Source organism: Staurois parvus, unplaced genomic scaffold, assembly GCF_062004578.1.
Source record: "Staurois parvus isolate SC_StPar_1 unplaced genomic scaffold, SC_StPar_1.0 ptg000544l, whole genome shotgun sequence".
In the NCBI taxonomy this organism is placed as follows: domain Eukaryota; kingdom Metazoa; phylum Chordata; class Amphibia; order Anura; family Ranidae; genus Staurois; species Staurois parvus.
In genome coordinates, this window is record NW_028318340.1 from 3544974 (window position 1) to 3567313 (window position 22340).

Consider the following 22340-nt stretch of genomic DNA (forward strand, 5'->3'; position numbering starts at 1 on the left):
ATCAGTGCTGCCTCATCAACGCACGTCAGTGAAGGAGAAAAATTGCCTGTTTGCATAATTTTATAATAGAAACAAAAACTTTTTTTTGCCTTTTTTTTTTTTTTTTTTTTTTTTTACAGCACAAAAAATAAAACACCCAGTGGCGAATACCACCAAAAGAAAGCTCTATTTGTATGAAAAAAATTCTAAAAATTTCATATGGGTACAGAGTTGCATGATCGCGCAATTGTCATTCAAAGTGCGACAGCGCTGAAAGCTGAAAATTGGCTTTGGCAGGAAGGGGTTATAAGTGCCCTGTAGGCAAGTGGTTAAAGAAAAAAGTGCTTTCAAAAAATATACTAAGGCTAAGCTCTTATTGTGTATATACGATAATGCCCACAGCTGCTTACTCAAGCAGGCAGCATTCAGCCACCATTCTTCCCAAAACTGACACACCTACATAGTAATCATAGACGACTTCTACACAGCTGTCTCCCAAACATCTCCAGGCTAGTATTGGATGAAATGCAGCAAGATGCTGGAAGCGTAGCAATGGCTGACTTCCTGAAGTAAGTGAGCAGCTGGGGTGGGCGTTATGAAAAAGCTATGAATGGTGGGTTAGTTTACTTCTTAAAAGAAAAAAAAAATGTCCTTTTTATGGAAATTGTGTTAGTGAGCAATAATTTGGGAAAGTGTTTTGCCTTACTGCATATTAAACTTGCTGGTTCTTTAATGGGGAACTGCAGTATTACTTCAATAAGTACACAGTTTATTGTAATAGATGGATAAATAAATATATATATATATATATATATATATATATATATATATAATTTTAATTTTTTTTCACCACTTCAGCCTCCACCACATACTGTTATTTCTCAAGGTTGAAGTGGTTCTACCAGGATGATGAGCCCCTGGATCGATCCTACAGCTGGTGGGAGGGGGTCCTCTTTCCCTCCACCTTCCCAGGCTCTCCTGTCCCGCTGTGGAGCCCAAGACTGAAGCCGGCAGGTCTGCTGGCTTACCATAGAGATGATTGAGGACTGGAATGTCCTAGAATCCTCTCTATGATATAAGAAACCAGAAGCAACAATTATTTTGTCACTTCCAAATTCACTAGTATGTAAAAAAGCCGTTACTGGCTTATAAAAGCATATGATCAAGCCAATCTTGGTTTGATCAGATGCTTTTAAGGACAGAGGAGAGATCTGGGGTCTAATAGAAAACTGTCACTGCCCATGCTATAGCAATAAACGTGATTTTAAAAAACCTACCACTTGCATTGGTCCTGCACGCATATATAAACGGCGATCACACCACGTGAGGTATCGTCGCGAACATCATAGTGAGAGCAATAATTCTAGCACCAACAAAGTTTTTTTAAATTTTTACTTGCTTGATATTATGTGATCCCGCAAGTACTGCATACCTATCAACCAACTACAGGTTTTCAGCAAGGAACAGTAACTAGGTTTAGAAATAAAACCATCATAGTGCACATTTTTAGATAATGTCATGTATGTTTTTTCCGTGCAGACCAAGAGTATCCAAACACAGCCAACCCTTCCACATATTTTCACATTGTGCTGCAACAGCAGGCTTGACCAGCAGGTGGCACTGTAGTAAAACCTGATAGTATTTAGAGGAAGCAATTAAGGTGATTTCTCATTTTGAGGAGTCACAACTGATAGGGGCTTCCAACTCTCTAGAAACCCCCTTATGGCAGGGAGCAGACTCAGGAAAGTTGTAAGATGGCACATAGTGGTATCGCATACCAGTGTTCTAAATCCAATGAGGTTTTAAAAAGTTACAGTCAAATTGCTAAATTGAAAATCCTTATCCTCTGTTTTAAAACTGTGATTTCAAGCATTTTGTCTTTATATCAACACCCCCACCTTGATTTCTAGTTACAGTGATACAAATTAGTTTCTTCCACTTTTTATCAGTCAGTCAGAATGCAAAGCTTAGTGTGTTCCAGCATAAAAGCTCCTGGTTACCTCTCACAATGAAAAACTGAGCAACAATAGGACTAAAAATATGAGCGCTGTGTGTGTGTGTGTATTGGGAGCACCTCACAGTTCTGTATGAAGACTACAAGAGCTGCAATTAAATGTAGGGTTACATTTGAACAATGGTCCGTACGTTTAATTAATTAATTTTTTATGATTTTTGTTTTTTTACTTTTTTTTTTTTTTTTACAACGCTGTGGGAGACACTTGGGTGAAATATCAGGGGTCTAAAAAGACCCCTGATATCTCACATTGGAGACAGAGAAAGGATGTGAGGACACAGATTCTTCAATTCCTTTTTATGTAGCCCTCGCTGCACTGAATATGCAGAGTTCATTCTCTGAAGCATAGTAAACACAAAATACTGAACATGCTAACTGAAATGTATTTAATACTTTGTACAAAATCCTTTGTTGGTAATGACAGCTGCTAGATGCCTCCTGTATGAAGAAACTAGTCGCATGCATTGCTCAGGTGTGATTTTTGGCCCACAGGACAAAGCAAAAATGTCCTACGCATAAGTCTTGGTTCAGTGTAGAAGCATGTAATCACACATGGTCTTGCTGCCTTTAAGGACTGGGGATGTCCCCCGTAATCATTTATAGCAAGAAAAAGAAGAAAGGGGGCGCACCAACCTATTGCATTAACTTAAGGTTTTTTTATTGTAAAAAAGGTAAAGTTACTACTCACAAGTATATAAGAAAAGCACACTTCAAATCACACATCCGTGGCTGGATACAACAGTCTTCCAGACCTAGGGGGACCTCACCGGGGTTCCTGAAGGCTGACATGTTTTGATGGATGTCCTCCTTCCTTGAGGCTTCTTGTTATAGTAATTTTGGCCCATTCTTTCACACAGTCTTCAAATCGTAAAGGTTCCGTGGGCCTCTGCTATGAACTCTCATCTTTAGTTCTTTCCATAGATTTAAGTCAGGTGATTGGCTGGGCCATTCTAGTAGCTTTTTTTTCTTTCTTTGAAACCAGTTGAGAGTTTCCTTTTGGCTTTGTTTTTGGGATCATTGTCTTGCTGAAATGTCCACCCTCGTTTCATCTTCTTCATCCTGGTAGATGGCAGCAGATTTTTATTAAGAATATCTTGGTACAGTTTTCCATTTATCCTTCCTTCAAAGATGTGGAGTTTGCCAGTACCGTATGCTGAGCTGACAAACTGCCCCACACCATGATGTTCACAACTCCAAACTTCATTGTTGGTATGGTGTTTTTGGGGTGGTGTGCAGTGCCATTTTTGACCTCCAAACATGGTGTGTATTATGGCATCCAAAGAATTTAATTTTGGTCTCATCTGACCAGACTATATTCTCCCAGTATTTCACAGGCTTGTCTAAATGTTGTGCAACACACTTTAAACAAGCTTCAACATGCTTTTTCTTCATCAATGGAGTCTTTCTTGGTGAGCATGCATACAGGCCGTGGTGGTTGAGTGCATTAGTTATTGTTTTCTTTGAAACAATTGTACCTGCCAATTCCAGGTCTTTCTGAAGCTCACCACAAGTGGTTATTGGCTCTTGGACAACTCTTCTGATAATTATTTTAACTCCTCTGTCAGAAATCTTGTGAGGAACACCTAGTGGTGTCCTGTTTATGGTGAAATTGTTATTTCCACTTCCGGATTATGACCTCAACAGTGCTCACTGGAACACTTGGAAGTTTAGAAATCCTTCTGTAACCAATGCCATCAGTATGTTTCGCAACAATAAGGTTGAGAGAGCTCTTTGCTTTTACCCATCATGAGATGTTTTTTGTGTGACACCTGGGTAATCAGATGCCTTTTTATAGGCCATCAGTTGAGACTGAGCCAGCTGATAGTAATTAGAAGGCAATCCTGCCTGCGGTGCAAATTACTGATAGATTTCAGCTGGTGCCTTGGCTTTCCATGCGTTTTTGCACCTCCCTTTCTTCGTATGTTCAATTTTTTTTTCCCTGTGTCATTTTATTACACATAACTTGATTTTTGTACTTATTTGTTTTGGTTACTTTGTATGTATGGTTTGCATGAGTTGTTACCGACATGTGGTGAAAATTTCATGTCACTAGCCCCTCAGTATTTACTGAGAAAAATGGTGATGTGTTCTATACTTTTACCAGCTGTATTTACTGGCCCTTTCCCCTGCTCTCCATCCTGAACATCCCCCTGTGTACCCACAGCAGCCGGCAGCGCTGCGGGGGGGAGGGGGGCGCCCGGGCACACGGGAGGGAATCAGATGTAGGCAGAGCAAGGAGGGAAATCGGTACAGCGGTGTGGGGTTTAAATATAGGAACAATGTCGTGTGTGTCTTCCTGCAGCAACTGAAAGCTGGCGGATGGGAGGGGACTGGCTTTCAATTGCTGCAGAGAGCCGCACAGAGCGTCGTTCCTGTAATTGTCCTGCTGCACCAGTTCCCCTTGCTGTCAGGGCCTCACCTGTGTGCCTGAGCCCCCACAGGAGGACCTGTGGTACCCCCTTATCGGCAGCCCTGCCATACAGCCATGACATAATGTTTTAGCTACACAGATGGAGAGCAGTCTGGAAATCTTGACAGGAGGCAAACAAAGCAAAGAAGAAAATGTATGCTTTGGCATTGCAACCCCCAGCAGCCTCAGAGGCTGGTAGAGAGAACCAGTGAAGCACCTTGTTCCAACAGGTTTCCTCCAAGGTTTTGTAATTAGCAGGGGCTTCTTCCCTAAAAACTCAAATGCTGTTTAGGGCTGCCTCTAAAATTTCCATAAGTACCTAAAATCTAACTGTCTTCCTGCTAATCACATGACAAACAGGGTTTATCTTCTGCAGCATTAACCACTTGCCTACCGGGTACTTCTACCCCCTTCGTGCCCAGGCCAATTTTCAGCTTTCAGCGCTATTGCACTTTGAGTGACAATTGTGCAGCCATGCAGCATTGCACCCATATGAAATTTTTATAATTTTTTCACACAAATAGAGCTTTCTTTTGGTAGTATGTACTCTCCACTGGGTGTTTTTTATTTTTTGTGCCATAAACAAAAAGAGCAAAAAGTTTTGGGGGAAAAAAACGTTTTTTTTCTTTGTTTGTATTATAAAGGTTATTTTTCTCCTTTACTGATGTGCATTGATGAGCTGGCATTGGGCACTGACTGGTGGCACTGATGGGCACTTGTGGGTGGCACTGATCATCAGTGCCCTAATGATCGGTGCCGATCCGTCCTTTGACAATTGCTGGATATCGGCAGTACTTTCCTCATGCTGTGACAGTGTGAGGAAAGTATAGCCAATAACCGGCAACTGTATTTACCGGTGATCTGCTGCCTCATTGGACACGGCTGGTCACGTGGTAAAAGGCCGCTGTGATTGGCTTATTACCACATCACGTGATCAGCTGTGTCCGTAGGACACGGAGATCGCTGGGGGCGCGTGGGAGGGCGCGTTGTGGGAGGACGTCTTATGACGCCCTCTCAGAACTGGCTGTCCGCCGTGAAGCCGTCATTCGGCTATCTGCAGTTGGCAAGTGGTTAACAAGGGTGGCCTTTACTGCCACAAAGAATGTGGGCACCATTCTACACAGCTTTTCACTGTGTGCTGCATAATGATATACCCCAAAGGAATTTGTTGCTGACTAAATGGGCTCACAGGAAATGGTTGAATGACACTTGGTATGATTCAGCCTGCACGTTGGGGTGGAAACAACAAATATGTGTGTGTGTTGTGTATAATGTGTGTGTGTGTTGTGTATAAGCATTTTATACTATTATTTTTTTTTTTTTTTTAGGGAACGTTGGCGTCACGAGGCAGGACTGTGTTAATGGCCGATGCTGATGGTGCCACCAAGTTTGAAGATCTAAAAAATGTCGAAGATGGCCTTGAGAGTCTAAAACCCTGGCCGGTGAGTGTTTCTTTATTAGTATGCCTTTAGGTTTTGGTATGGAAGATCTTTCAAGTCGAGTTTCATTTGGCTTATTTAAACATTATAGACACACTGTTCTGATGCTAATGTTGCTAACTTTACAATCAGTAGAACATATTTCTGTTTTTCAAACTAGGATAACTTGGCAATATCGTGCGGGTCACGAGCGCACCTAGAGGAGGAGTCTATAGCCAAGGTAAAAGATTTTCTTAATGTTTATATTTATAACAGTGAGTAAAGGGGGGGAAAAGTCGCAGAACAGCACATTGGAGAGAGAAAATAAATCTCAGCTCTGACAATTATATACATTTCAAGGATTTTAGCAAATATTCATTGAAGATCAGTGCCTACTGCCTTACTGTACACACTGATACTGGACATTTCAGGTATACATCCTTAGAGGATCTGCCTGTTATAATCGCACTATCATTTTCAATGTTGTAAAAATGGTGAAATCGCTAGGACTTTTACCTCCCTGTAGATGTGTAATATCCTTGACCAGAATATGACCTAAAATCTAAAGGTAAGAGTGGTGCGAAGAATACCTGAAGTTCACCTCTAGCTCTTTGCAGACTGTAGAGGAAAGCAGTGAGTCAGTCTCACAAGCCATGCATGACATCTCTTGGCATGGTTCTCCACACAGACAGCATGGATAGATCACGTCTTTAGTGCTTCCATTGGTGCTAGGAAATTATGTTTTTAATTCTTGAAAAGCACAGTTGGTTGCTGCTTTTATTTTAATTGCTTTAGATTGCAAAGAACAAATGTAAAACTGCTTTTTCCCTATTACCCCTGTGTGAACCTTTACCCTAAGTATTAAAATATTGTGAAAAAAGTGAGTGCATGCAGAACAAAGCAGCAGGCTCCCTTAACGCTTCCCAGCTTCATGTACTACCCTTCCTTTTTGCTCCCATGCTATTTTATTCAGCTGTCTGAGACAGCACTGTAGATAGTCTAAGTCAGCAATGGGCAAACTACGGCCCGGCGGACCTTTTAATCCGGCCCGCGGAGCGTGATACTGTCAGGATGGCTGTCAGGATGTGTGTAGGCGGGGCAGCGTGACGAACGTGAGGGGAGCTAGGCTCCTCTCACAGTCCGCCCTGAAGACCGGAACGGCGCGGGAACACGGCGAGAGGAACGCGCGGAGCAAAGGTAAGTAAATTGACACAGGGGGGACTTGGCTTACTACTTAGGGGGGGAATAGTACTATGAGGGATGAATTAATATGGGGAATGAATTACTATAGGGGGGATGAATTACTATAGGGGGGATGAATTACTATAGGGGGGATGAATTACTATGGGGGATGAATTACTATGGGGGATGAATTACTATATGGGGGATGAATTACTATATGGGGGATGAATTACTATATGGGGGATTAATTACTATGCTTACTATGGGGGAATATTACTATACTTACTATGGATGACACATACACATCATTCATCTACTCTTGGTCCGGCCCCCGGGTCCAATATATGAACCCATTGCGGCCCTCAAGTCAAAAAGTTTGCCCACCCCTGGTCTAAGTCATGATGCTGAGGGCTTATTCTTTACACCTAAGTGGTGGCAATAGTTGCTGGAGTGGTGAAGCACAAAAAATTAAGTTTTATATATGTGAACCCTCACCCTTTTTTTTTTTTTTTTTTTTTTTAAATGAGTGATCACATACTCTCTGTTCTCAGCTGCAAAAGGCACTCCGAGAGCTAGGGGAGGAGAAACAGCATTACACTGGTCTTCCTAGTGAATGGCTGTGCGGGGGATGGGGGGAAGCGTCTTAGGACAAGCCTGCAAGTGTACAATCCAAACGCACACGTTCCTGCGTTTAAAAATGGCTGTGTGTATAAGTGGGTGCTGCAGCGACCATCGGCTGGAACCGAACAAAATCAGCAAGGGAAAATGTCACCAGCACACCGAGGATCACCAATATGGGTCCAAAGGTTTTAATGAACGATCACATAGTTACAGCAAGGCAACGTTTTTGATTCTCACAGGACTCTTTCATCAGGCATGTGACTAATGCCTGATGAAGGGGTCCTGCGAGACTCCGAAACATTGCCTTGCTGTAACTATGTGATCGTTCATTAAAACCTTTGGACCCATATTGGTGATCCTCGGTGTGCTGGTGACATTTTCCCTTTAGGACAAGTCTGTTCATTGGAGGAGAGCAGGCTCTCTGCCCAGTTAGTATTCTGACTGCGCTGTGCTCTCATTCCTAGTGTGGTCAGATTTTATTAGGAGATCAGGGGGACTGGCAGGAACACCAGGGATTTCATACAAAGGAAGCAATACAAAGAAAACTGGGCACTTTTTCATACAAGTACATAGTACAGCAGGTACATATCTGGAATATGAAATTTTGTATTGACATATTCTTTAAGAGAAACGAGTCATGGTACTACCTGAACTTGAAAATACCCCCACCCCCTCTACCCAAGATTTTGCCATAAGCCCACAACATCCTGCGCTGCGTTCAGCCATGTCAAATCCTCAAGACTACTAAAAACTGATGTTACAGTTTTGAATAGATGGTTCAGCAAAAGCTGATTTGATGACTTTATATTCAACTAATAAATCATAAATAAAGGAGACATGAAAGTATTGGAAGTGTTGCTTAGCATGACCAGTGTGAATTCAGCTGCCATTTGCAGTAAAAGGGGGAAAATGAGAGCTTCCATCTTATTTTTTATTTTACCACCACTGTGTGTGTGTGTCGCACTTATACACACACTTGTTGACATGCATTTGCATGCTGTGTTGCTTTTTTTAAAATGACACAGCACACAATAAATGCAGAGCATTTCCCAAATGCGCTCAAAACCCAACTCTGTGTTGAACGTGTCCAATTAAAGATGTATTTACTCCTGTCCTGGAGTTTCTGGGGAAAATACATCAAATGTGAATAAGTTGTTAGTGTCCGTTTACACCAGATGCGCAAGTAAAACATGCCTTACTTTTTCAATGGCAACACATGTAAACGCATACAAGCACACCACAGTGCACATAAATTCAAAAGTCCAAACAGTCAGTTGAAGTTTTGTTTACAAATAAATCTTAGTGAAGTTAAAGCAAGTATTGAATCTCATTTTAAAAAAGCAACACAGCAATTGACAACAAGTGTGTGTATAAGTGCGCTTGACGCACACTGTGGTGGTAAAATAGAAAATAAGATGGAAGCTCTCATTTTCCACCTTTTACTGCAAGTGGCTGCTGAATTCACACTGGTCACTCTAAGCAACACTTCCAATACTTTCCTGTCTCCTTTATTTATTTATTAGTTGAATATAAGGCATCAAATCAGCCAAACTGCTTTTGCTTGAAGATGGATCGACTTTCATCCGTTTCAGGAGGAATCAGCCGAGATTTGATCTATCTATGGGCAGGCTAGTTGTACTGAAGTTGATCCATCGATCAGCTTCAGTACAACCAGCCTCTTGGATTTTTTTCAATGTGATCACTTCCAGTGACTATAGCCGCCCACAGGCATCATTGTGTTCTGCCAGCTGGGAAGGCTCTTTGCTGGCAGAACAAAATAACATTGCAGGAAGGATTCCCCAACATGATTGTGTTGAAAGGAAGGAAAATTGCATAATCTGTGGGCTGCTTTATGGTAATGTGACACTTTTTTTTTGTTTTCAAAGTTTTGTGTTTTTTTTTAACATCTAATCTGTTCTGTTATTGTTTTTTTCAGCGTTCTATGTTCAGGACCTTCCTTATGTATGGTTTTCATTTCCTTGTCTGGTTTTTGTGTGTACGCGGAGTCAAAGACACACAATGTGGTTTCAAACTGCTTACAAAAGAAGCTGCTGCGCGCACATTTACAGCTCTTCATGTTGATCGATGGTGAGTGTTCACTTTAACATGATTATAATATTAGTGTGATTAACACTGAACTAGCTTATAGGACTGATAATGGTACTTTTTTCTTTGTATGTGTTTATTTCAGAAAGTTTTCTGTAGTGTACTTACCCTTAGTGGGCCCTTGTTTTTTCGACAAGCAGGTTTGTAATGGCACACAATTACCTCTTCCCTCTCCACTGAGCTCCCTCATGTGAGGACTGAACCTACTGAACATGCACACTGCAGAGTTCTCTTATTCCATAGTAAAGCTTTCTTATTAGAGAACTGCTGGAAAGAATGGGACCCAATAAGGGCTTTTGCATCCAATCACCCTTTAGTGCTAGGGGCTGTGATGTGGGGACCGGGATTACAACTGGATTTAAGACTGATATATTTATTTATTTATTTTTTTATATGTCAAATCACTGTCCACTGACCTGCTATGCTGCTGACTTTGGGTTCATCCCATACAGAGCTAAACGATTTGTGTCAAGTGTCTTCCATTTTCTGGAATCTCATAAATGCAGTAGTAATGGCCCTCTTTTTCAAATATAAATCACCCTTACAAATGTACATATTCAAAACTTCTATCAATCTTCTGGTATCCCTTAATCACACAGACAGAAGTATCCTCAACAACCGCTTTGTTCCATCAAACGTAGTTTGATGCAGTCTGAGAGTGCTGTACCTGGGTGCTCATAGACATCTATGGGAAGTTTTATATTCTGTGAATGAATACAAAGCGTACTCTGATTGGCTAAAGCAAAGATTGAGGCTCCATCAGCCCACCTCTCCATCTCACCCAATCATAGGAAGTTTTGCATTCATTTATAGAATACAAAGCTCCCTGTGAATGGCTGAGCAGCACTGATCTTGACTCGTTTTGTTTGGGGAATAGGACGGGAAGGTCTTACCCCTCTGCCAGAACACAGTACTGTATACTGTATGTAACTTAGGCTACAGCTAATAGAGTGCTCCCAGCAAGTGCACCTGTTGTGCAGTAAATAGATTGTTTGGGCCATTTTGGCTTGAATGAACTATTTAAAGGGACATTAAATGTGGAGTTAGGTTATAAGCAGATTAGACAACCTTGTCAAGCCGTTATTATTTCCCCCAGTTTTATGGCAATACAAGCACTATAATCTCCCTGCAATGCTGCACCCACCCCTTCCCTCACTCCTTTGTGCATTCACATTTAGCTGTTCTCTGATTTTTAAATGCATACTGCTTTTCTGAAACTGCTGATGTAATGGCTGTATCTGCCTTCAGTACTCTAATCACTAACCCAGAGCAAGCATGCAGAAGTCAGAAGTACTTATATGCATGCTTGTTCAGGTCAGTTGCTCAAAACATTTTGATGCCAGTGGATCAGCATGACAGCCAAGCAACTGCTTACTGAGCAGGTGAGTAGTGGCAGCTTTGATAGTCCACCATTTTTGTTTTCTGAAAAATATTCAAGATTACTCAACTACAAGTATTGAAAAAGAATGAATACGCCTCAGTATATCCAGTTACAGTTGTGATCAGCAGCTGGAGCCTCTGGGTTTTATAAACATGATTTTTAAAGGTGCACAGTGATGCAGCCAGGATGACAGGACACCCTGATGTAACTGAAGATTTATTTTTATCTTTACGAGAAGATTGTTAACATTCCCCTTTCCTGGGATTAGCTTGTGGTGGTATTTTCTAAATATTAACAATGTTTCTGTCTCCAGCAGTTGACTTGCCATCTTTAACTAAACACTGCTGTCTCGATATGTGTGATTGAGGATGTCTGAGAAACGCACAGTATGTGTTGGCCTTTGCTCGCTTTATATTTTTGTCAGTCGCACTAAACGCATGAGTAAGGCTTTTTTTTTTTTCCCTCAGAGAATAGGGGCAGGTACCCACACCTCCCTTTGCCAACCCCCCCCAGGGCAGAGCAGTAAAGCAGCCATGGGTAAGTCGGGTGGGAGGCTTAAAGGGGCATGGTTAAACAAAACCAGAGCATACTCACTATATACATGACACACTTATGTCACTGTCCTGTACCCACACAGTATGCTTTGATTCATGCCCAACAAGCGAGAGTCTCACAGATGTATACAAAACTCAGCACAATTATTTAGGGGAAAAATAAATAAACTCCTTTTATCACATATGCTTTTCGGTCTACCCTAAAAAAGAACTTCACAAAACCATTAAGGTCTCCTGCACACTGTGCTTGGAAAAAAAATGCCGCTTATACAGGCATTTGGTATTGTGTTTTGTTTTTTGTTTTTTCTATTTTTTCTGTGTTCTGTTTTTTTTTTTTATTTACTAAAACTGGAGCTTGCAAAATGTGGTGCAGTTGTGCATAGAAACCAATCAGCTTCCAGGTTTTATTGTCGACGCTTAATTGATCAAGCTGATGTCAAAAGCTGATTGGCTGCCATGCACAGCTGCACCAGATTCTGAGTGCGCCAGCTTTAGTAACTCTCCCCATTAGTCATTTACAAGCCTATTAGAAGAGGAATTCTTAAGAAGTGTAATTGTCTGTCTGCTCAGTCACAATGAGTACATATAACAAAAATAAATCGAATTGTGGTAACGTTACATAAACAAGTGAAACAAGGTTGTCAGCTAAAACATTTCTAAAGCAGTTCCACAACACCTTGGAGTGTGATATATATAATTAGTGCAGCGCAACCTCTTCAGCGAGAAATCAATCTATTCAATTAATAATGTTCATAGATAAAAATTGTCCAAAAATTAACTGTGTTGAAAATCCAATCACCATCATGCTTCATAGCCAACACCCAATTTGCCACTCGCCTCCTCCTCATATAGTGAATGGCCACTCACCTTCAGAAAATGACCACTGAACCACCACCAGGTCAAATGCATGTTTACCTTTCAAAGGTTAATTTCCAGATAATATGCTGCTCTCCTCTGCACAAAAACATGCAGGGACATTCATGGAAGACAAAGGAACAACCAATAGTACTCTATATTTAATGCTGCCAATATTAAAATGTCACAGGAATAGGCACTTCACAGTGCTGACATAAGCGCTCCATCATTCAAACACAATGCCTCTTGGTAAGATGGCCTCAGGATGACATAAAGAACATGAATACACATTACGTCCTGGACCAGACTTCATCAGTGGGATTATGAAATGCACAGCAAAGTTTATATAGTGCAGGGCTGAGGTGTGTGTAATGGTAAGCATACAGGCCTCAGGAGTAAGTGAAAAAGAGTGCAGAGCTGAGGAGTGGATAACACGGGTCGGTAAAGTTTACCTCCCACACCCTTAAATACAGCATGCTTTGCTCAAAAACAAACCCCTCTCCTCCTTCCCCAAATTCACCCCACCCTTGTACAGAGTGGCAGAGGGAGGGTCTTCTGTGGAAGAATAGCTAGTACTAGTCCTCCGTCCCGGCTGAAATGAAGGGCTGTAGGAGCAGTCACTGCCATGAGGTTGGTGTGGCTGACTTCCTCCTCCTCTGTTATTTTGGATGGGGCAGTGAGGGTTCTGTGTCTGAGAGGCACGCTGTCACATGTAAACACAGAAGCTGGCAGAGGAAGTGATTACCAACTTTTGTGTTTACAGATAACAAGTTAGTGAGCATGGGGTTAGTGCCAGGGATGGCAGAACATAGCACTGCCGAATTTACACCTCGGTTACACTAGATGTGAATTGTCATGTGATGCGACTTGCAATTCGCATTCCAAGTCGCACCCTATTGTCCGCAAATATCTGTGCGGTTCCGACTTGGTCTGAGCCGCACAGATTTCTAAAGTAGTGCATGCACTACTTTTGGTGCGATTTGCATAGACATCTGTGTCATGTCTTGCAAATCACACCTGAAATCAGCATGTCCCCTAACTTTGAAATCGTGCAACTTCACTGTAAGTCGCATGATTTCAAAAGTCAGGCTTGATGTGACTGGGGGTGTTATGCAGGCCATAGACGGGTCGTTTGTTGGCCGAAAAACTAAAAATCGATCGTTCTGTTGCCACCAATGCTTACGAAAATCGGAAGTTTTTCGAAGATTTTCCAGTATGACCGATAAAAGAAACCAGAAGGAACCGCAAAAATCGGCCGACGACATTGCCCATTAACAGTGTGAATATCAGGCGATTATTCTTTTGGACGAAAATTCGTCCGATAAATGACCCGCCTATGGCCTGCATTAGTCTGGGGAAAAAACAAAAGCTGTGGGTATGAGTAACCATAAACTAGAGATGAGGTATAATATTAAATCCAGAGAAAAAGAATGCATGGCTCAGTTGGCCTGTTCAGTTGTTGGTACATTTTATGACACTAAGTACCATTGCTCATTAGCATTATGGAAGAACTGTAGCGGCTTCAGGTATCAAACCAATCCGATTCCTTCAGCCCCATATTGCTGTTAATTTATATACATTTTATTCATTGTGGTGGTTTAATGGTGGGGCGGGGGTCAGTTTACCAGTATGATAAATTTACTAATACTATACATTTTAAGGATTAGCAAACTTTTGCATTTTCAGATGGACCGATTTATTTTAATAATTTAAAAAATACAGTGTGTGTATGTATATATGTACAGTTGTGGCCAAAATTATTCAACCCCCAATGCTGTAAAGGGGTTTAGGGACTATAGTGTACATTTGGAATTGTATTCAGAATCAAATCCTACAAGGACGTTGTAACTACCCAAATGCAACTAAAATGACATCAATTGTTTATGTAATACAGTAGTAAATGGTTCTTATGTGGTTTCTTCATTGCCACAATTATTCAACCCCTTAAAGACTACCACTCTGAAGAACAGAGGTTCATACAGGTGCTTTCCATCAGGTATTGAAAACACCTGTGGATGTCACCGAGCAGCAATCAAGCATAATAAGCACCAATTAGGCAGCTTTAAAATGACTGTGATACTCAGCTCCTTCTAGACATTTACTGGTGTGGTTACAAACATGGTGAAGGCAAGAGAATGGTCCAGGAAGACAAGAGAAGAGGTGATTTCTCTTCACAGGAAGGGCAATGGCTATAAGAAGATTGCAAAGATGTTAAACATACCAAGAGACACCTTAGGAAGCATCATTCGCAAATTCAAGGCAAAGGGCACTGTTGAAACGCTACCTGGTCGTGGCAGAAAGAAGATGCTGACTTCGACTGCTGTGCGCTACCTGAAGCGTAGAGTGGAGAGAAGTCCCCGTGTGACTGCTGAGGAACTGAGAAAAGATTTGTCAGATGTGGGTACAGAAGTTTCAGCCCAGACAATAAGACGCACACTGCGTAATGAAGGCCTCCGTGCCAGAACTCCCAGGCGTACCCCCTTGCTGTCTCCAAAGAATAAGAAGAGTCGACTGCAGTATGCCAAAAGCCATGTGGACAAACCACAAAAGTTGTGGGATAGTGTTCTGTGGACTGATGAAACAAAATTAGAACTGTTTGGGCCCATGGATCAACGCTATGTTTGGAGGAGGAAGAACAAGGCCTATGATGAAAAGAACACCTTGCCTACTGTGAAGCATGGTGGAGGGTCAATCATGCTTTGGGGCTGTTTTGCTTCTGCAGGTACAGGGAAGCTTCAGCGTGTGCAAGGTACCATGAATTCTCTTCAGTACCAGGAGATATTGGATGGAAACGTGATGCAGTCCGTCACACACCTGAGGCTTGGGAGACGTTGGACCTTTCAACAGGACAATGATCCCAAGCATACCTCCAAGTCCACTAGAGCATGGTTGCAGAGGAAAGGCTGGAACATTTTGGAGTGGCCATCGCAGTCACCAGACTTAAATCCGATTGAGAACCTCTGGTGGGACTTAAAGAAAGCAGTTGCAGTGCGCAAGCCTAAGAATGTGACTGAACTGGAGGCCTTTGCCCATGAAGAATGGGCGAAGATACCCGTAGATCGCTGCAAGACACTTGTGTCAAGCTATGCTTCACGTTTAAAAGCTGTTATAACTGTAAAAGGATGCTGTACTAAGTACTAAGATTGAATGTCACTTGGGGGTTGAATAAAACTGATAATGCTGTGAGCACAGAAAAGACATTTGTGGTTATTTCATTATAACTGTTATGTTATATTTGTCTGACCTACAAGTGCCTCTTTAATGTAAATGTAAGCAAGATGACTGAATGATCAAAAGCAATGTCAAACTGGCCAAAACACTCAATTTCAGTGGGGGTTGAATAATTTTGGCCACAACTGTATGTGTGTGTGTGTGTGTGTGTGTGTGTGTGTGTATGTATGTATGTATATATATATATATATATGTATGTATGTATATGTATGTATATATATATATATATATATATATATATATATATATATATATATATATATATATATATATATTTGTATTTAAAAGTTCATTCCAGACTAGCTCTTCTGATTGATGTGATTAAAAAATCACTACTGTGCTTTAACCTTCTTATCTGTGTAATTAACCTTTCTCTTCATAATAAGAGGATTCTGCCAGATTAACAACCTCATCTCTTAAATGGTCTCTGCACAGAACTGTAATGACAGCTGAATTAGCCTCTATAGCTCAGATCAATATATTGTATCTCCTGCTTCTGCAGGGCGTTTGATGTGGAGCTCCTATATATAGCTCAGTGCCTGAAGATCCCCATTGCAGAAGTTGCAGTGAACTGGATGGAAATTGAAGGTAAGGTGAAAGTGTACCATGTAGTCTGCTCATATGTACTGTTTGATTCCATTGGTTGTATGTGATCTTGAGAGATGTTGAGAAAGAGGTCAATATTGAAAGCTGCAAACTCCATGAAGCTTTTTTTCTGTAGTGTGAGAGATTTGATTTCCAAAATGCCAAAAGAGGTGTAAACATACTAAAATGGAAGAAAGGTTCCTTTTATGGTATAAGGTTAAAAAAAAAACATACTCTTACATTAAAATATTCACTATTAAAATGGAAACAAACGTTGACTCAAAAAAAAATTTTTTTTTTTTTTTTTTTTTTTGCTGTTGATAGATCAGCATATTTTTCAGAGGCTTTTCCAGCCCCCTAGTGTTCCTGATTCAGCAATTTCGTGAGTGTACTATGAGCACCCTCACTCACCTGACTGGAAAAAGCAGAACTTGCAAGCTGTACTTTGGCAGAGGAACATGGGATTGCTATTGCTGACCTCCCAAAAAATGCCAGTTACCAACTTTGGCTGGCTTCTGTAGTCGCAGACCTGCAACAAGCATTGTGCAATTAAAAGCTCTAGATTCCTAATCTCTTTGCATGTTCCAACTAAGCAATTGAGAAATATTCAAAGCATCAGCTTAAAAGGCAGATTACTAGCAGGTTCAGGTCAGCAATGGTAGCATATTTCTTTTGGGCTCCTTTCACATGGGCTGACCCTTTGTTCTCTTTTCTTTAGAGCAGCGGGTGTAAACATACATGTGTCCATTTTACACTTGCATCTGATCTGCTAGAAACAGACAGATGGCTTTTGTGTAGCAGATTGGATCAGATAGCAGTCAGGTGTAAGTGGACAAGTGGTCTGTCTAAATTGACCGCCCATAGAGGAGAGCAGGCTGTGTCTGCGTCCGCTCTGCATAGGTGGACACGGACCAGCCATTTGCCTGCTCAGCAGGGATCAGCAGACAGATCTCCTGCTGTGTAAGCAGACTCCTTGTGGAGTCCTCACCATGTGGAAGGAGCCTTAATAATTGTGAAGGTGCATAACACACCTGCAGGAGGCTTAAGCCATGTCTCTTCTGCTCTTGTGGCTTCATCTTTTCCAGCTCCACTACAAAAGAGAAGAAACTATGAAGAGAGCAAAAAAAAATAGGTACAAGCTTGACTTTCTGTAGGGAGCCCTGTAATACACCTTCAACAGATCAGGATCAAAAAACCTGGCGGGCACGTGGAGGAGGTCAATGCAGTTCTTCCCTTGAACCAGCCAAAGGTTTGGGGCTTTGCTCAACTTCAGCACAACTCCAAATATTAGGAAAAATGATCCGTTACAGCCAGAACCAACAAACTTTTTGATGAAATAATTTGCAAAACAAATCCGACCTGGACTGAGTGAGTGGGCATGAGATGGCTGCTCATACTGTTACACCCAAAACAAAAACCCATTATGCTGATGCTGCATCAATGTAAGAATCAATTTACAGCGCGTATCAAGGAGTTCTGAGGTAATTCGCTGTTTTTTGTTTTTTTTGCCAAGGCTTTTCAATGAAAGGTTGCTGGTTCCAGATCTGGATGTGTAATTGTTTTTCTAATCCCAGGAAAGAATCTCTGGTAAAACTCCCTCACATAGTATGATGCATTCTATGTTCAATCTCATACCTTAAAAAGCCATAGAGAGGCTAAAATGTAGTACTGTAAATATGGATCATTGAAATTCATGTACACATGGAATAATTAAAAGAAAATTATTACTGTATAGTTGCTCCTCCCCCTCAGCATACCAGAGCTGTCAATGGTAGGAGAAAACACAAGTACAACATGGCTCCCAAAGATCTTCCAACAGGGCAAGTACAGGCTACAAATTGCTTATGCATATCATCTATTTTTCATGTTAAGAGGGCTCAAAGATTCAGAAATGTATTGTTATATTTAGAAATCTAAACATATCTTTTATTTAAAATGACAGTAAAAGAAAAAGGTTGTTTAAAGCGGAGTTCCACTCACCTGTCAAAAAATAAAAGTCAGCAGCTACAAAAACTGTAGCTGCTGACTTTTTAAAAACAGCCACTTACCTGTCCCTCATTCCCGTGGGGTGTCCCCCGCAGCCCGTTTAACTGACCGTCCTGGATTCCAGGAGGTCGGCATCTTTATTGTGGGCACCCGGCTGTGATAGCTTGCGGCTTTACAGCCGGGTACCCACTGCGCATGTGCAAGTAGTGCTGTGCTGCCTGAATGGTCCTGTAGTCTTCTGGGATCTGTCACGTGTTCCAAAAGACTAGAGCAGGGGTGGCGAACACGCGGCTCCCGGCCAAAATGAATGCGGCTCTTTGCCTCTTATATTTTGTATACTGTGGCTCTTTGCCAAGTTTCATGTTTCTCTTATTTTTACCTGTTCCTCTATCCAGCGGCGCGCTGTCTTCCGGCTTCTGTAGTGTGGGCACTGGGCATGACAGCCGGGTGGGGTGCCAAGTGCGCATGCGCAAGAAGCGGTGTTTTTTGTGAATGGCAAGGCGGTACCTGGGACACATGATAGATCCCAGAAGCCGCCGGACCAATCACAAAGCGCAAGTGCTTCTCGCTCATGCGCACTGGGCACCCGGCTGTCATGCCGAGCGCCATTACAGAAGCCGGGAAGACAGCGCGCGGCTGGATCGAGGAACAGGTAAGATCAAACAAAAACTCTGCGGAAGTAAGAGCGGGTACCTGTCAAATTCAGGTACCCGCTCCCCACCTCCTCAAAGGTCAGCAGTCATCTGTACTGTCTGCAGTCTCTGGTCATCCCTGTGCTGTCTGCAGTCTCTGGTCATCCCTGTGCTGTCCGCAGTCTCTGGTCATCCCTGTGCTGTCCGCAGTCTCTGGTCATCCCTGTGCTGTCCGCAGTCTCTGGTCATCCCTGTGCTGTCCGCAGTCTCTGGTCATCCCTGTGCTGTCCGCAGTCTCTGGTCATCCCTGTGCTGTCCGCAGTCTCTGGTCATCCCTGTGCTGTCCGCAGTCTCTGGTCATCCCTGTGCTGTCCGCAGTCTCTGGTCATCCCTGTGCTGTCCGCAGTCTCTGGTCATCCCTGTGCTGTCCGCAGTCTCTGGTCATCCCTGTGCTGTCCGCAGTCTCTGGTCATCCCTGTGCTGTCCGCAGTCTCTGGTCATCCCTGTGCTGTCCGCAGTCTCTGGTCATCCCTGTGCTGTCCGCAGTCTCTGGTCATCCCTGTGCTGTCCGCAGTCTCTGGTCATCCCTGTGCTGTCCGCAGTCTCTGGTCATCCCTGTGCTGTCCGCAGTCTCTGGTCATCCCTGTGCTGTCCGCAGTCTCTGGTCATCCCTGTGCTGTCCGCAGTCTCTGGTCATCCCTGTGCTGTCCGCAGTCTCTGGTCATCCCTGTGCTGTCCGCAGTCTCTGGTCATCCCTGTGCTGTCCGCAGTCTCTGGTCATCCCTGTGCTGTCCGCAGTCTCTGGTCATCCCTGTGCTGTCCGCAGTCCATTAGTTCAGAATTTTTTTTTGTATACTTGTGTGTTAGAGTGAGAGAGAGAAGGGAGAGAGAGAGAGAGAGACAGGTGCCACAGCAACCTCCAGGGTAGTTGATGTGTTAACTCTGGCTAAGTTGCATTTGATGTGTGTGTTGAGGGTGGACACTTACCTTGAAATGAACACATTGTTGTTTTGTAAGGGGAAGAAAGTGTTATGGTGAATAATATAGTTTTAATTGTGTGTTTTTGTGTGAGTGTTTGTCTGTTTTGGCAGGTCACTGCGTGGTGTGGCTCTCTGACTTTCACAGTTTAAAATTTTGGCTCTTTGTGTCTAACTTGTTCGCCACCCCTGGACTAGAGGGAGGACACCTTCCATTTCCGATCACCTAGACGATTGGACCAGAAATGGGAGCGGGTACCTATCAAATTCGGGTACCCGCTCCCCCCCCCCCGCCCCCCAAAGGTGCCAATCCTTAATGGGGAGCGGGGGAGCAGTTCTTAAAGCGGAACTTCCCCTTTTGGGTGGAGCTTCGCTTTAAGTCTTGGAGGAGTTCTTTAAATCATTTTAGATCAATGTATTTCATTGTGGACCTCATCAGCATTATAGTTGCCCTTTAAAGGAATGGTTGTTCACTCTAGGACTAAGTGTCCAGTGAACCCCCCCCCCCTTACATCAGATGACAAGAGTCCCCCCACCATCAGAAGTCAAGATTTCCCCACCCTCCCTTACATCACAGTGCCCCCCTTCCTCCTTACCTTGTGCTTCTGCGGGGAAGAAGCTGGCGGCAGAGCTGGGAAGGGTCTGGAAGAGGACCAGAGGAAGTCTAAAGTCAGTTGCCAGAGTCTGCTGAATGCTGAGACCAAGGGAAGTGGAGATGGAGTGCTGCGGCTGCGCAGCTGTCCTCTTCTCTGCTGCCGACAGCAGAGACAGGGGTGGGGAGCAGAGACGAGCCTCTTTACGGCCAAACGGAGAAGCACAGAATCTGGCAGAGAAGTTCTGTCCTTTCTGCTACCAACTGCTGAGACAAGGGGGTGCCGCCAATGCAGGAGAGGTGTGAGGGCCACATCTTGCGGGCTGAATTTGGCCCGCAGGACTCATGTTTGACACATGTGGTGTAGAACATTGATATTTAAATATCTTGCTCTGATTGGTCACTATTTAGTATTACATACTTTGAATTTGACAGCTTTTTTGTGTATTTTTCTTTTTTTTTTTTTTTGTCCAGGATCCAAGCTGGTGCCTTTCTGGAGCTGGCTGCAGATGGGTCGAGACCTCCTTTTTATAAGACTACGATATCTAACTGGTGCCTGGAAGATAGACACTACTGGCAAATTAAATTAGCTGGTATCACTCTAAATCGATACATGGGAACATAGGAACCACCAGGTGTGCAGCATCATAGGTAACTTTGGCACTCGAGTTCCTGCAGTAAAGTGCTGGAGTCTTTCCTCTTATTTTTGCACTGGTGCAGAAACGGTATATTGGAACAGTCTTCTGTTTCGTACAATTCATGGTGGTAGTGAATGTGAACATTCTGATTCTCTATAATGTATGCAGGCAATGCTTATACCGATACATGGCATTTATTGCCTGTAAACAGATTACACGAGAAAGCTATTTATTTCTTACCTGTACATTTCTATTATTAAATGTACTACAATAGCCAGTGTGCAGACCATTTTATCCATATGAGATTGGTAATGTGATAACATACTCCATAGCTGGGATGCTATGTCTAAAATATTCTATACTGTAGCTGAATTCTTGCAGGATTCTTGATGCATTTAATTTTTCTTACAGGCTTTTCTTGGTATGTTCTATTCTTTGCTGTCTTTTTTTTTTTTTTTTTTTTTTTTTTGCTTTTGCTCTAAATGTCTATTTTCATCCTTTTTTTTAAATTTCCTTGTTAAACTGCAATGCAGTTTTCAGTTTTAAATGACTGTCATTTATATGCACAGTTCAGTTTATTTTGTTTATTTTTGGCAGAAATCTTTTACAAAACTAAAATAAAGTTTTATATGAAAAAATACATAAAATGCCACATTTGCTTTCCCACACTGCTGCTGGAACTGGAGAGATGCATTTTAATAAAAGAGGAATATTTCATTACACCCAAAATAGAACTTACTGGCTGAAGTGTTCCACACTGTTTGAGTCAAATATCTTGTTTGTTCTGTATGTGGATAATAAATGACATTGCTCTGTATATATGATAAAGCATACATATATAATAAATAGCCCTTCTCTTTTACATTTTTTTTTCTTTTTTTTAAAGAAAGCAGCTGTTTAACTTCTATTAGGTGTGAAAAGCTTTAACAGTAGATCATGGAATGTCTTAATAATTTTATTTAGACATTCCCTGCACTGCATCACTGTATTTAGGAGTAGAGCGAACAAGAAGAAGCTTTATGCATCGCCCACATGGGCATATTAACCGCCTCCCACCCGCAATATAAGGTAATGATGGGGTCAAGGCGGTTCTCTCGTTCCGGGAGGATGTCATTTGATTTCCTCCCACTCTAACCGCGCATGCGTGGCTCCGGGGGCGCGCAGTGTGGTGATCGATGG

At 42.4% G+C, this 22340-nt stretch overlaps 1 protein-coding gene across 1 annotated transcript in view; it reads left to right on the top strand.

Moving 5' to 3' along the window:
• Positions 1-22023, top strand: part of ALG5 (ALG5 dolichyl-phosphate beta-glucosyltransferase) — a 43622-nt gene extending 21599 nt beyond the window's left edge. The window contains exons 6-10 of the mRNA XM_089690846.1: positions 5732-5845; positions 6003-6062; positions 9561-9712; positions 16254-16339; positions 20998-22023. Of these exons, the coding sequence (XP_089546972.1) occupies positions 5732-5845; positions 6003-6062; positions 9561-9712; positions 16254-16339; positions 20998-21113 (528 nt within the window). The 3' untranslated portion in view covers positions 21114-22023. The remainder of the gene's footprint in view (positions 1-5731; positions 5846-6002; positions 6063-9560; positions 9713-16253; positions 16340-20997) is intronic.
• The last annotated feature ends 317 nt before the right edge of the window (positions 22024-22340 follow it).